Source organism: Ruditapes philippinarum, unplaced genomic scaffold, assembly GCF_026571515.1.
Source record: "Ruditapes philippinarum isolate M1 unplaced genomic scaffold, ASM2657151v2 ctg17898_1_1_1_1, whole genome shotgun sequence".
NCBI lineage: Eukaryota > Metazoa > Mollusca > Bivalvia > Venerida > Veneridae > Ruditapes > Ruditapes philippinarum.
Genome location: NW_026857714.1, coordinates 1 through 16,602, shown reverse-complemented (window position 1 = coordinate 16,602; position 16,602 = coordinate 1). Strand labels below are relative to the sequence as shown.

The 16,602-nt window shown below is 32.8% G+C and overlaps 1 protein-coding gene across 1 annotated transcript; it reads left to right on the top strand.

Annotated features, from left to right (window-relative positions):
* Window positions 1-1,258: 1,258 nt before the first annotated feature.
* On the top strand, window positions 1,259-5,395 carry LOC132750671 (survival motor neuron protein-like; the record flags this gene model as incomplete). Its single annotated transcript, XM_060740686.1, has 5 exons — window positions 1,259-1,372; window positions 2,371-2,571; window positions 3,264-3,461; window positions 4,027-4,154; window positions 4,647-5,395. Coding segments are annotated over 4 exons (600 nt in total), but the record flags the coding sequence as incomplete, so codon positions are not given.
* Between the last annotated feature and the right edge of the window lie 11,207 nt (window positions 5,396-16,602).

Sequence of the window (16,602 nt, the reverse complement as noted above, 5' to 3'; positions counted from 1 at the left end):
ACCGAGAGATTTTCACTGGGCTAGGGGAAAAACGCCCTAGCCCTTTTTGTGATGAATAAATCATTATTTTAAAAGATTTGATTTGATTATGAAATTAAGCTATTTCCTTCGGGTTACACTTTTGTGTCTTACACGGATGATGGGAATGAAGATATTGGGATGATACTGCCTGATAAGGCGATATGATGAAGCTGTATCAAAGTCATGAGGTATCTTTATCTTATAAAATCTTCATTAGTTTTTTTTTTCATCGTGAAATTTGCTTGATCATTGAATGTTGTCATATTACAAATGTATATTGTACATGTATGTGCAGCAAATTGCCGTGAATTATCCTACATTGGAAACTGTGTGTAAAATTCCCCACTTACAAGTAACATTTTGTACAAGTACTGTTCCCCCCAAAAAAAGATAAAGAGATAAAAGTCCTGACTACCTTAACTTGCTTAAAAGTGATAAACATTTAAAAGTAATATATATTTCAAAGGCAATATTTTTTTTAAGAGAAAATTTGCTAGATATTGGTCACTGTGGAATTGAAGACTGAACCTGTTTATGTTCCCATTTTAGCCCATGCAAATACATAGGGTTTGAACAGCACCTGCAAAAACGCTTGCATAGCTATATATCCCATTTAATTTAGGACATGATATTACTGGTAAATCTCTTCACAACATTAACGTGCTGATTAGTACATTCATTGATTGATCAAAAGGCTACAGCTGTATATACTAAAGTCAACAGCCAGTAAAAAAAAAAGAAAAAACTTATCTACCTACCCTAATTTTTTTCAATGATGCCCCCTGAACCACACATAGTTGTTGTTTTTTTTGCATTAATTAACCACACCTTGTAAAAATGCTGTACCTTTCAGTTTGTACCTTTTAATAGAAGTATGGAGGATGAATATACTTTGTTATTACACAGTAAATAATACCCACCAGAATAGATATAATGTAATTGTAGATTTACCTTGACCATTCAAAGAAAAGGGAGAGCTATTGTACTCACCCAGGCATCGGCATCAAACACTTGGGTTGAATCTTCACACAGTTATTTGTGAGGAGGTCATCACTGTCGAAGGCCCATACTTCTAATGTGGATTTTGACAGAATTATGGCTCTTGTTTTACTGAGAAAAGTTAAGCAGGCTGTCCTACTGACAGCTCTTGTTACATAAATAATGTATATTATGTAAGACAGGTTATTTCATAGGCATAGGCATTAAAATTATTTAACAGAATTTTATATTGTTTTAGTTAAAGGCAGCAGAGCAGAATGGTTTAAGTGTTACTGATGAAGACATTTTGGCTGCACCAAAATCAAGCAAGAAATCTGCAAAAAAGCGAGGAAGATCAAAGAAAATGAGAAAGGTGAGGGAATATTCTTTTTGGTTTTTCTACCTTTGATACCAATACAGTGTAACTTCTGAAAACCGAACACCTGTGGGACTAGCCAAAAAATTCGGATTTGGAAGTTTCCGGAATTCAGAAGTTCGGAATTATCTGAACAAGTAGAAACATTAAACATCAATTGTTTCAGTAAGACATGATGATAAATACATGAAGCTGATTAAATTCATAAAAAAGCAGAATTATAGGACTTTTTAAAAAGTTTTATTTCATTAATGATTATCACCTATAACTGGATATGTTGATACAAAAGCATAATGTTAATTAATTTTCACAATTTATCCTATGCAGTAGCATATTTCATGTAGTACCTGCTATTTTCCTGTAATCTTTTCATTTGCGTCCCATTGTACTTCTCAGTTTCTTAATTTTCACACTTTAATCAAGTGACACGCTTGACAGGTTGTGATTCTAATAGGTTTCAAGATAAATGGTTACTGCTAATTTGAAGATAAAGACATTTTAAATATTGTACAAAAACACAAGTATATTCCTTAACACTTTTTTTCAATTTCCGGATTTTGGAAGTAAATTTGAATAGAAAAAACCCAAATTCCGAAAATCGTTCGGAATTCAGAATTTAGAAGTTCTGTAATTCAGAGGTATTAATTACATTGAAAACAGAAGGATAAATTTTGAGACTCTGAAAAATGTCCGGATTTCAGAAGTTTCCGGATTTTAGAAGTTCCGGAATTCAGAAGTTACACTGTACTAAGCTATGAAGAGCTTTTTCAAGATTTTATTATCAACGCATTGATGAAATTGATACATTTGTTTTAACTTGGAATTTTAATAGTGGGACAAGCTTTTACTTTGGCTTGCATAGGTCTTTCCTTTTTGCTTATTCAGTAGTGAGTTAATTAAGATTCTTTGTATCCAAAATATAGTGATTAATGTGTTTCTAAATATTGCTGAAACAGGAAAAGGTATTTACCTGTTTGTATGTGAATGTTTTACAGTGGAAAGTAGGCGACAGATGTCGAGCCCGATTCACAGAAGATCAATGTCTGTACGAAGCTGAAATTCTTTCCGTGGATGAGTCCGCGGGCACCTGTTATGTTAGGTATGCCGATTATGGCAATGAAGAAGAGCAGATGATAAAAGATCTTGTACGGGTACAAACAAATAAACATAAACCAACGCAGGAATCAGAAAATGAGGTACAGTGGGAAAATAAACCAGTTGTATTAAAGGGACATTTGTTGACATTATGCTCATCTTTTTGTTGTCGAGATGAGCTGAACTAGCAATATATTTTAAAAGATTGGCTATCATAATGGTGATTGGCAAATATTTAATGATAAAAGAATATTTTGGACAAATTACAAAAACTGATTCAAATAGGAAAGGACTACCACTCTTTATATCTACCAATACATTCTGTAGGTTATTTATAGAATTTCCCAAGAGTCACATAGGTTATTGATTACACATGTGAAGTCTAATTAAAAATTAAATATTATCATGGCAAAATGTAAGATTAGTTTGACTTTTACCTGTAAACTCACCATTTACACTTGGATGGGCATGATGTCACTTAAAACATACTTATGTATCACTATGTTACCTTATGTATGTTACTGGAGAGTCATAATGAATGAATTGTATGATGATGGCAGAATGGCAAAGTGGTTATTGTGTCAGACTAGTAATCTAAAGATTGCACAGGGGGGCAAGTGGTTGTTTCTATGAGTAAGAAACTTTCACACTGATTGCTCAGTATTGGTTGGTTTCAGGGACAGATTTTAAAGTTTGTTAAAAATTTGATATTTTTGTACACAATCAAATTAAAATGAAATCTGTAGAAACTGCAAACCTTTAAAAAAACTACATGTACATGATTATGTTTCAGACTGATAGTGGAATGGACTGGCGAAGTGTGCGCAGTTCTCAGCCAGCATCACGTCCAACCAGTCACCCTGCCATGCCACATCCTGTGTGGCCTGGACCTTCTGAACACCCAAAACATCCTGCATTTCCAGGTCCAATGTTTCCTGGTATGATGGGTATGCCACCACCGCCACCTGCGACACATTTTAGTGCAGCACCAGTAAGTGTGATTGAATATGGTAACTTTGTGCCAGCACCAATTATACCAAGTCATGCAGGGCTCACTCTACCATTAGCCATTTTACCCAATTACTAAAACTATAATTTGTGTTCAAAAATAGGAAATTTATAGAAAGGGTAAACGCTGGTCATGTTAAATTAAAGTAAGCCAGGTCTTTTTAATTTTACTATAGTTTAAGTAATAGAATAAGCATCGAAACACGAGGCTATCTGAATTGTACCAGGAGCATATAATTATCCTTTTCTCTGTTGTCACATTATGTAAACTCAAGAAAAAAAAGAGCCAATTAATGAACATGCTATGGAGTGCGGCTAAGTAATACCTGCACTCCAGTTAACGCACTGTGCATGTATGTGTATACGATTTAACTCCGACACATTTTCAACAGAAAGGTCACCTAACTATGAAAGTCTATTATACAATCAATGAATGATCAATGCTGATGACCATGTTGGCGTGACTTTATCACAGTTGCTGTAAGTGTAACCGTCTGTTTTGTTGGTACTGAAGGAATTCATGGTGTTTATGTTTGTTTTTTTTCCAGAGGTTGCCATTTATGCCCCCACCTCCCCTCCTCCACAGTTACCAGACATGTCGGAGGAGAGTAATGAGGCGTTATGTAGTATGTTAATGGCATGGTATATGAGTGGATATCACACTGGTTACTATCAGGTAAGTTAGTTATTGCACGGGTAAAATGTCTGGTAATTCAGATATTTCCTAAACTTTATTGATCTAGAGCACACAAGCTCTTACTCCGCCAGTAAAGCAGGAAAGATGCCTTATAACCTTTTCTGTGTTGTTACAAAAAATCCCAGCCCCCCAAAAAAGTGATCTCAATTTATTACTTTTGAAATTTATAGTGATTTATAGTTCACTTGTACGCAATTACAATGCAGCATAAATAATTCTTAATACTTCTGTAAGATCGCAAAGAAACATTGCTTAGTTCCCATCAATAAATAGAAATTCATTTAGTTTTATTTATTCGTTTGTATCCATGTTTATAAGTGTGTCGCTGAAATTTTTTTTTTTCTTAAAATATAAATGAAACAGTGAACAAACTTGTAAGTTACTGATGTTTTATTAGAACAGTCTGCATGTATTAGTATGTATACTTGAATATCTGGCTTTTGAAATAATTAAACTATTTTATTGTTTTAGGGGTTACAACAAGGGAAAAAAGATGCAGCAAGCCCTTTTGTGAATAGATGACCTTAATTTCTGTTAAACAATATCTGTGTCAAGATTATATAAGACTGTACTATGAGTTTACATGTCTTTATTAGTCCCCTACCGGTTTAACCGGAGGGGACTTTAGGTTTACCCTCCGTCCGTCTGTCTGTCTGTCCGTCCGTCTGTCCGTCTGTCTGTCAGTCCGTCAGTCCGTCCGTCCACAAAACTGGATCCCGCGATAACGCAAAAAGTACTGAAAATATTTTTATGAAACTTGATATATGGATAGATGGCAGTATGGAGATTATGCACGTCTTTTTTTTTTCTTCCTATGTTGAAAATTCTGGTTGCTATGGCAACAAATAGTCTGAAAATATGGCAAATTTAACACATAAACTGGATCCAGTGATAACTCAAAAGTACTGAAAATATTTTTATGAAACTTGAAATATGGGTAGATGGCAGTCTGGAGATTATGCACATCTTTTTCTTTTTTCCTATGTTGAAAATTCTGGTTGCTATGGCAACAAATAGCCTGAATTTCAAGATTTCTGATTTAAATTTTTCAGCTTTTTCACTATATGTTCTTTATTTCTTAAGGTGTTTACTTCAAACTTTAAATATAAGTTTCTGGTCATCAACCACATCATATGTGACAAGGTTTATAACTCTAGCACAAAAAATATCAGTATTACCTCCCTTGAACTTAGATTTTTTTAGGGGAAAAAAATGTTGTCTTTTTTTAAATAACTTTTTTATTTCTTAATGTATCTACTTCAAACTTCATATATATGTTTCTTATTATCACTCAACATTTTTGAGAAGGTTAAATACTCTAGCAAGACTATTTCCAGAATTATGTCCCCCTTGAACTTAGATTTTTTTCGAGAAACTGGTATTTTCACTCCAACTTCTTCATTCCTTATAGGATTTACTTTAAAATCCCACATCGTAATAATATGACAAGGTTGTATAAACATAATTTCCTTACTAAGCATGGAAACTTAACACATTACTGTGATATAGACAAACTTATTTTATTATACCCCCACAAACAAAGTTTAGGGGGGGTATATAGGAGTCAGCTTGTCGGTCGGTCGGTCGGTCGGTCCGTCCGTCCGTCGGTCGGTCCACATCATGGTTTCCGGACGATAACTAGAGTTATGAATGAGGTATTGTTATCAAACTTGGTATATATAGCAACCTTATGTGGAAAGTCCGGTTGGTATTGCATTTGGACCCCTCTGGGGTCAAGGTCAAGGTCACTGTTACTAAAAATAGAAAAATGGTTTCCGGACAATAACTAGAGTTAGGAATGAGATATTGTTATCAGACTTGGCGTATAGCAAGCTTATATGAAGACCTGGGTTGGTATTGCATTTGGGCCCCCTGGGGTCAAGGTCAAGGTCACTGTTACTAAAAATAGAAAAATGGTTTCCGGACAATAACTTGACTTAGGAATGAGATACTGTAATCAAACTTGGTGTATAGCAAGCTTATATGAAGACCTCGGTTGGTATTGCATTTGGACCCCTTGGGGTCAAAGTCAAGGTCACCGTTACTAAAAATAGAAAAATGGTTTCCGGACAATAACTTGACTTAGGAATGAGATACTGTTATCAAACTTGGTGTATAGCAAGCTTATATTAAGACCTGGGTTGGTATTGCATTTGGACCCCTTTGGGTCAAGGTCAAGGTTACCGTTACTAAAAATATAAAAATGGTTTCCGGACAATAACTTGAGTTAGGAATGAGATATTGTTATGAAACTTGGTGTATAGCAAGCTTGTATGAAGACCTGGGTTGGTATTGCATTTGGGCCCCCTGGGGTCAAGGTCACCGTTAGGAAAAATAGAAATATGGTTTTCGGACAATAACTAGAGTTAGGAATGAGATATTGTAATCTAATTAGGTGTAAAGGAAGCTTATATGAAGACCTGGGTTGGTATTGCATTTAGACCCCTTGGGGTCAAGGTCACCGTTACAGTGTTACTAAAAATAGAAAAATGGTTTCTGGACAATAACTAGAGTTAGGAATGAGATATTATTATCAAACTTGGGGTATAGCAAGCTTATATGAAGACCTTGGTTTGTATTGCATTTGGGCCCTGGGGTCAAGGTCACCGTTAGGAAAAATAGAAAAAATGGTTTTCGGACAATAAGTAGTTAGGAATGACATATTGTAATCTAATTTGGTGTAAAGGAAGCTTATTTGAAGACCTGGGTTGGTATTGCATTTGGACCCCTAGGGTCAAGGTCAACGTTGCAGTGTTACTTAAAATAGAAAAATGGTTTCCGGACAATAAGTAGAGTTAGGAATGAGATATTGTAATCAAACTTGGTGTATAGCAAGCTTATTTCAAGACCCCAGTTGCGATTACAATTAATTGAAATATTTCTTTGTACACAGTTGATAGTTTGTGTTCAAATTTTTCTTCAGACTACTTTTTTTTCCATGAAGTCAAAGTTGCAGGTGGGGGTATTAATCACCTTCAGTGATAGGTCTAGTTATGTTTTGTGGTCGATATTTTCAAATACAGACTTCATCCTCAAATTCATTATAAATGGCAATACACAGGAGTGTATGACAATTAAAGAACTTTTTGAGGGACCGGTAGGGGACTACTGTATTGCCCGCAATACTATCAAATGCTTGTTCAAGATGTTTTAAACACAGTTGCAATAGTTATAAGACTAAATCCATCATGTGAACATGTGTTTGTAAAAACAGAATGGTTCTGGATTTATTTTCAAAAACAGACAAGGTTTTTGACTGGTTTTTATATAGAATAGAAACTGTTATAGACTGTGTTCACTTTGAGAAGAAAAGTTCTGGTGAATGGAGATAGCACTATCAAGCTGTCCTTGGAAAGAGATGTTGAATGTTTTGACATACATATATTTATAGCATGAGATTTTGCCAGTTGTAAAAGCTATGCTTATGTTTTGCAAGTTAATATATGTATTAAAATTTGGTTGTTGAGACCAATCAGAATTATGTTCTTTATAATGAAATGAGATAAATAGCAGATGTCAATTCCGCTATATTTTGCATGATTTTGAAATATTCAGAGTGAACTCTTGCCTTTGCAAAAACAGAAATTTTGCCTATTTTTGTTGTCTTGCATGGTAATATAGTGGCCTGAAAAATGACAATCAATAGGGAAAAATGAGAACATTCTCACGATTACATTGAATGAAGAGCTGTCTAAATGTTCAAGATCATGATGGTAGTTTGAGAATACAATGTATAATATCATCATAAATAAGATACCATCATAAACATGATATCATTGTTCCTAACATGATTATCACCATAAACATGATATCATGATTAACGTGATATCATCATAAATAAGATACCATCATAAACATGATATCATGATTAACGTGATATCATCATAAATAAGATACCATCATAAACATGATATCATTGTTCCTAACATGATTATCACCATAAACATGATATCATGATTAACGTGATATCATCATAAATAAGATACCATCATAAACATGATTATCATCATAAACATGATATCTTCATAAACATCAGATCATCATCATAAACATGATATCATCGTAAACACGGTATCATCATTAAAATGCTATCATAATAAACAGGATATCCTCATGAACATAATATCATCATTTACATGATATCTTTATTAACATGATATCTTTATTAACATGATTATCACCATAAACATGACATCGTCATGAACAATATACCTATAATCATAAATAAACATGTATTGAAGGTAATACAATTGTAATAAAGTTGTTTAAAGTAGCATTGCTTGTTTATATGTCAGTCTATACTACCATGACCATTTATGCATCTACTGAAATGTTTAGTTTGTTTTAAGATGAATGGAGTATTTCAAACATCACTGGTGTAACTGATGTTCAGCAATTTTTATGCCCCAACTCTTGGGGTGGGGGGAATTGAGATATACCCTTGTCTGTCTGTCTGTCTGTTCCAAAATGTTGTGTTGCGCATAGCTCTAAATGTGTAACACACTTAACAGAAATTTTGATCAACATGTGAAGTTGTGCACCTGGGGTTTCACAGAAGGATTTATTCAGTTTTGTTAAGAGTTTACAGTAATTGTCCTGAACTAATTTTTAGCTCGACTATACGAAGTATATGGAGAGCTGTCCTACTCGCCCCGGCGTCGGTGTCCACGTCCGCGTCCAGATTAAAGTTTTGGTGCATTAAAATATTTTTCACTATAACTTTGTCATTTCTTAAAGTATCAACTTCAAACTTCAAATATATGTTCCTTATATGACAAGGTTCATAACTCTAGCACCAATATTTTCAGATTTATCTCCCCTTGAACTTAGAATTTTCCTTAAAAAATACTATTTTTTACTGTTACTTATTTATTTCTTAAGGGATCAACCTCATACTTCAAATATATGTACCTTATCATCATCCCCATCTTATGTGACAAGGTTCATAACTCTAGCACCAATATTTTCAGATTTATCTCCCCTTGAACTTAGAATTTTCCTTAAAAAATACTATTTTTTACTGTTACTTATTTATTTCTAAAGGGATCAACTTCATACTTCAAATATATGTAACTTATCATCATCCACATCTTATATGGCAAGGTTCATAACTCTAGCACTAATATTGCAAGAATTATCTCCCCATAAACTTAGATTTTTTTACTAGAAAAATGTTATTTTTTACTATAACTTTTTTAGTTTTAAAGGTATCTACCTCAAACTTCAAATACTTATTCCTTATCATCAATTACATTTTATGTGACAATGTTCGTAACTCTTGAAGCAATATTTACAGATTTATCTTTCTTTGAACTTGGGATTTTCTTTAAGAAATATTATAACTTCTTTACTTTTTAAGGTATCTACTTCAAACTTCAAATATATATTTCTTATCATTACACACATGTTGTGTGAAAGGTTCATAACTCTAGCATGAATTTTTCTAGAATTATTCCCCTTGATCTTGGAATTTATGTTAACAAATGATATTTTTGTCCCCCGCCTTTTCGAAGAAAAAAGGGGGATATAGAAATAGGCTCTGTCCGTCCGTCTGTCCGTCCGTCCGTCACACTTTCGTGTCCGGTCCATAACTTTGTCATAAATGAAAGGAATTTGAAATAACTTGGCACAAATGTTTATTATAATAAGACGATGTGTCATGCGCAACAATCAGACCCCTACCTCCAGGGTCAAGGTCACACTTGCTTTTCAAGGTCAACATTGCCTATTTGAGGGTATATGTCGTGTCCGGTCCATAACTTTCTTATCTATGAAGGGATTTTGTAAATACTTGCCATAATTGTTCACAATAATCAGATGATGTGTCATGCACAAAAACCAGTCACCTACCTCCAAGGTCAAGGTCACACTTGGAGGTCAAATATTAACATAGTCTGTTACAGGGTATATTTCGTGTCCGGTCCATAACTGTCATTTATCAAAGGAATTTGAAATTACTTGGCACAAATGTTTGTTATAATAAGAGGATGTGTCATGCACAACAACCAGACCCGTACCTTCAGGGTCAAGGTCGTACTTGCTCATTCAAGGTTAACATTGTCTATTTGAGGGTATATGTCGTGTCCGGTCCATAACTTTCTTATCTATGAAGGGATTTTGTAAATAATTGCTATAATTGTTCACAATAATCAGACGATGTGTCATGCGCAAAAACCAGTAACTTACCTTCAAGGTCAAGGTCACACTTGGAGGTCAAATATTAACATAGTCTGTTACAGGGTATATTTCGTGTCTGGTCCATAACTTTGTCATTTATCAAAGGAATTTGAGATAACTTGGCACAAATGTTTGTTATAATAAGATGATGTGTCATGCGCAACAACCAGACCCGTACCTTCAGGGTCAAGGTCGTACTTGCTCGGTCAAGGTCAACATTGTCTATTTGAGGGTATATGTCGTGTCCGGTCCATAACTTTCTTATCTATGAAGGACTTTTGTAAATACTTGCCATAATTGTTCACAATAATAAGATGATGTGTCATACGCAAAAACCGGTCACCTACCTCCAAGGTCAAGGTCACACTTGGAGGTCAAATACTTACATAGTCTGTTACAGGGTATATTTTGTGTCAGGTCTATAACTTTTTCATAGATCAAAGGATTTTGAAAATACTTCGCACAAATGTTTGTTATAATAAGAGGATGTGTCATGCGCAACACCTGCATCCCTACCTTCAAGGTCAAGGTCAAAAATTAACATAGTCTGTTATAGGATATATTTTGTGTCGAATCTAGAACTTCTTCATAGTTCAAGGGATTTTGGAATAACTTGGCACAAATAGTCACAATAATTAGCCGATATGTCAGGTACAACACCTGCACCCCTACCTCTTAAGGTCAAGGTCACACTTAAAAGTCAAAGGTTAACAGAGTCTGTTATTTGGTAAATTTTTTGTCCCGTCCATTACTTCTTCATAGATTAAGGGATTTTGAAAATACTTTGCACAAATAGTCACAATGATTAGATGATATGTCATGCGTAACATCTGTGTCCCTACCTCCAAGGTCAAGGTCACACTTAGAGGTCAAAGATTTACATAGTCTGTTATAGGGTATATTTTGTGTCCAATCTATATCTTCTTCATAGTTCAAGGGATTTTGAAAATACTTGGCACAAATAGTCTCAATAATAAGACATTATGTCATGCACAACACCTGCTCCCCTACCTCCAAGGTCAAGGTCACACTTAGAGGTCAAAGCTTAACATGATAAATTTTTTAATTCCATGTTTCATTTTATTTCTTTAACAAATTTATTGTTACATTTGCAGATCTAGCATTGATCATAATTTTGGACTGAATGTCCTGAGATCCATACCTCAATCTTTTGAAATAGCACAATTTTATGCTTCATAGAAAACTCCCGGGGCGAGGGACGTTGGTAACTCTGTTACAAATTCTTGTTTTACTATAACTTAATACATAATTATACATAATTGGTTTTTCTTTCATAGTTTTGTCCTCCTTACTGCGTCCAGTATTTTATTAGCCGAGCTTGGCTGTCTCCTGTGACAGCTCTTGTTTTTAGAGTTAGTGCCCTTGACTGTAAAAATTTGCAATACTCAACATTAATAAAGTTATTACATATTCGACCAACAAAGTTCAATTAGAATAATACTGGTTTAAATACGCCAATTCACCAGATTTGATCGCAATATCGAGCACAAAAAGAATGTATAATATAATCCCTTTTCAAATTAGTGTAACATTTTACGTTCTTTTATAAATGGCGTATAACAGTGAAGATATAATAGACTATTTAAGTTTGCACGATTCTCCTATCACGAAAAAGCAAAGAGAAATTATGAAAAATACTATATCAAGAATACAGATTGATAAAAATATTGAGAAAGAATGTAATATCTGCACGGAGGAGAAATCAACCTTTGTAATTTCACCATGTTTACATTACATTTGCAAACAATGTTTCGATACAATTATAGAAAAATCGAATCCTATTACCTGTCCTATGTGCAGGGGACCGATGAGTAAAGAAATATCATTAAAATTCAACTTGACAAATGATGGAAAAACGAAAAGAAAATTTTGTCGAATGCAATTAAATGGTTAATTTGAATTTGAATTACTCAGCTTATATTATATTATATATATTTCATACTGTTTATGGATTATCAATTTTAATCATATACGATAATGAAACACTATTATATTAATAATAGTATGTGAGATACCCGCTTCAACAATTTTTGCTATAAAACAGTTTATATTGTAACTAGAGAACGAGAAATAAACGAATATATATTACCATAAACCCCAAATTCTTACGCTAGATCCGAGAGCAATTTTGATCGGAAAAGAACGTATATATAATAATAAATTCTTTCGAATATATCATTAATAAATACGGATTTCAAACATGTTTGTTTTATATCGATAGATATAGGAATAATTATACCTCATATATAAATTTTCGTACGATGCGTGATATATATTTAGGTTACCACGATTACGACCTTTCAACGAGCTTATTTTTTTAACGGATATAGAATAGTAAAAATTTTATAAAACTCGTACGATAGATGGTAATAATGTATACATCGGATCAAACGTGGATGTTTATAATAATTATGAATTTAAACGTATGTAAAATGCTATTTGTATTGAATAAATTGTACAATATTTAATAAATTCTTTTGAATAAATCATTAATAAATATGGTTTTCAAACGTGTTTGTTTTTTGTTCGATAATGATATGAATAATTATACCTCGTATATAAATTTTCGTACGATAGGTGGTATATTATGTATACACTAGTTCAAACGTGGATGTTTATAATCGTTATGAATTTAAACGAATGTAAAATGCTATTTGTATTGTAAAAATTGTACGATATTTTAGGTTACAAACCTTATAATTTACGAGCTATCCACCGAGATAATTTAAATTTAAACGTACCAAAACATAATGTATATATAGTAATACCATACCTTGAATTGCGAATTATACGAGCTTTTAAAGATACAATACTCGTACAATTACTGGAACGTAGGTGGATACCACCTTTTATAGATTTTAACGTATTAACGAATTATAAATCTCATCTTTTTACGACCTTTTTGGTTGTAAATACTACGATCTTCATGTTTCATTGGCCTTGGATTATGTTGTATGTTTAGAGGTTAAAATATGAAAAATTAATAAAAATATCAAATATTCGTCCGACATTTATGGTTGTAAATACTACGATCTTCGTGTTCATCGACCTTGGATAATATTGTATGCTTAGAGGGTTAATATACGAAAAATTAATGAAATTATCAAATATTCGTCCGACAAATTTCAATTTGAATATTACAGGTATTTACACGCAAATTCACATTGATTTGATTCACATTGAGATTAGTGGATACACCACAACATATTCCTAAACAAAAATTCCTAAATTTATTCTTATTCAAATAAAAGATCAGAGTAGGGATCTATTAACTGCCAGTCATATTTTTAAAAGATACTTTTATGTTAAAAGTTTGATTGATGAATTATGTGAGGTGAAAATATAAGTATTGTTGTTGGTTGGTTTTTTTTTTTTTTTTTTTTTTTTTTTTTTTTGCCATTCTTGTGGTTTTGTAGTTAAACAGTGTTTCTTTTTTCGGGCGATAATGGATCAAGAATATAATGTTTTCAAACTATATGTTAATCACCATCAGTGAATTTTTAGTTAAATGTAAATATTTACTAACAGCTATATGATATAGCGGTTTATGAGCGTTTTCCGCGTACAGCCTCCTAGGGTGTACTAATAAGTTAGTTTTCTTTAGTTATCACGCAAGCATGATCCATGTCTCTGATGTAAGCGACATTTTACCATTATTTGTCCTTTTTTTTTTATTTGAAGGACTATTAATGGTTTATAACAACAAAAGAACATGCATGGTGTTGCAACGTTCTAGTTAATGACCCGTCATAAACAGTTGGTCGCTGCGTAGTAATTAGAAAGTTGTTTTCAAAAATAAAAACAATATTTTGCCAAATAATTCAAACATTTATTCAGTACTTACAATAATGCGTTTTGTTTTTAATTTTCCCAATATAGTAGTTAAAAGTATAAGGGTTAAAATATCAGAACTATTTATGACCGATTTAAATGACCGATTTACCGCCGCAGTAAAATCACTACTCACATTTTTAAAAGTTAGAAAACGTTGAAACCACTGAGAGTTATGAACTTTACATCAGGCAAGTATGATGGTTAAGAACAAAACTTGTTTTACCTTGCAAATAACGGTGATAAGTGATGAGTCAGCTTTAAAATATCACGGTACTATTTTTTTGACCCGATTACCGCTGCAGTAAGATTTGACGAACGAACGAACGATTTATTATATATCTTGGTGTTTACTGGGCTTTACGCATAGAACTGAGAGCGGTGTTGATTGGAAAAGAACGTATATTATAATGTAGGTACGTACAATTACGTTCTTTAAACGCGCTTGTTTAATATATCGATAGATATATGAATAATGAAAACTCGTATATAAATTTTCGTAATTAACGTGCGTAGGATGGTATTCTTATTGAATAAATTGTACGATATTTAAGGTTACAAAACCTTATAATTTACGTACAATAGATGATAGGTAGGTAGGTAGGTACATGTAAGTAGGTAGGTAGGTACGTACGTACGTAGGTAGGTACGTAGGTAGGTACGTACGTAGGTAGGTACGTACGTAGGTAGGTAGGTACGTACGTACGTACGTACTTAGGTAGGTAGGTACGTAGGTAGGTACGTACGTACGTAGGTAGGTACGTAGGTAGATAGGTACGTAGGTAGGTAGGTACGTACGTAGGTACATAGTCATATTACACACATTTATATAGTACAATAAATTTGTACGATATTTTAGGTTACAAAACCTTATAATTTACGTACAATAGATGATATATAATGTATACACCGATTCAAACATGGATGTTTATAATTTACGTACAATAGATGATATATAATGTATACACCAGTTCAAACGTGGATTTTTATAATCTTTTGATTTTAACGTGCGTAGGATGGTATTCGTATTGAATAAATTGTACGATATTTAAGGTTATGTACAAAACCTTATAATTTACATACAAGAGATGGTATATAATGTATACACCGGTTTTCAAACAATGGATGTTTATAATCTTACGAATTTAACGTGCGTATGATGGGTATTTGTTTGTAGAAATATTACGCATATTTTAGGTTACAAAACCTTTATAATATACGGGCTATCACCGAGATAAATTTAAATTTAAACGTACCAAAACATAATGTTATATATAGTTAATACCATCACCTTGAATTTTTGCGAATTATACGAGCCTTTTTAAAGATTACAATACTCGTAACAATTAAACTGGAACGTAGGTGGATACCACCTTTTATAGATTTTAAGGTATTAGCGAATTTAAAAATATCGTCTTTTTACGACCTTTATGGTTGTAAATACTACGATCTTAATGTTTCATCGGCCTTGGATAATATTGTTTGTTAAGAGGTTAAAGTACGAAAAAATTAATGAAATTATCAATATTCGCCGACATTTATGGTTGTAAATCTACGGTCTTATGTTTCATCGGCCTGGATAATATTGTTGTTAAAGGTTAAAGTAGCGAAAAAATTAAAATTGAATTATCAAATATTTTTTCGTCCAAACTTTTGGTTTTAATTCTAGGGTAAATTTTTTCATGATTTGGAAATATTGTTGTTTAGGGGTTTAAAAAATACGAAAATTAATGAAATTATCAATATTCGTCCGACATTTTTGGTTGTAAATTCAGATTTCGTGTTCATGCCCTTGGGGAAAATTTTGATGTTTAGGGGTTAAAATACAAAAATTTAATTTGAAAATCAATATCCCCGACAAATTTAAATGTTTTTACACGCGAATTCACATAGATTTGTTGCGCTGCGAAAAAAAAAGAATTAAAAATATTATCATTCTTTTAAAAATTAGTGTTAAATTTTAGTTTTTGTATACAGCTTTATATTATAAGGTGTATAGAAAATTAAAATATATGACATACCCGTTTTATATTATATGAGATTTTTTATTTTTTTGGGATTAGCAAGTTAAATACGTTTGGCGATGTTCCAACCAATAAAAAGCGTTTGTTTGCTAAGGGATTATATATATATATATATAGGTGTTTACTGGGTTTCAGGCATAGAACTAAGAGCGGTGTTGATTGGAAAAGAACGTATATTATAATAATCTTTTCGAATATATCATTTAACAATTGCGTACTTTAAACGCGCTTGTTTTATATATCGATAGATATATGAATAGTGATACCTCGTGATAAATTTTCGTACGAAACGTGTTACATATAATTAGTTTACAACAATCGATTACCAATTACCGTCCTTTCAACGAGCTTATTTCATACGGATATAGATGTGT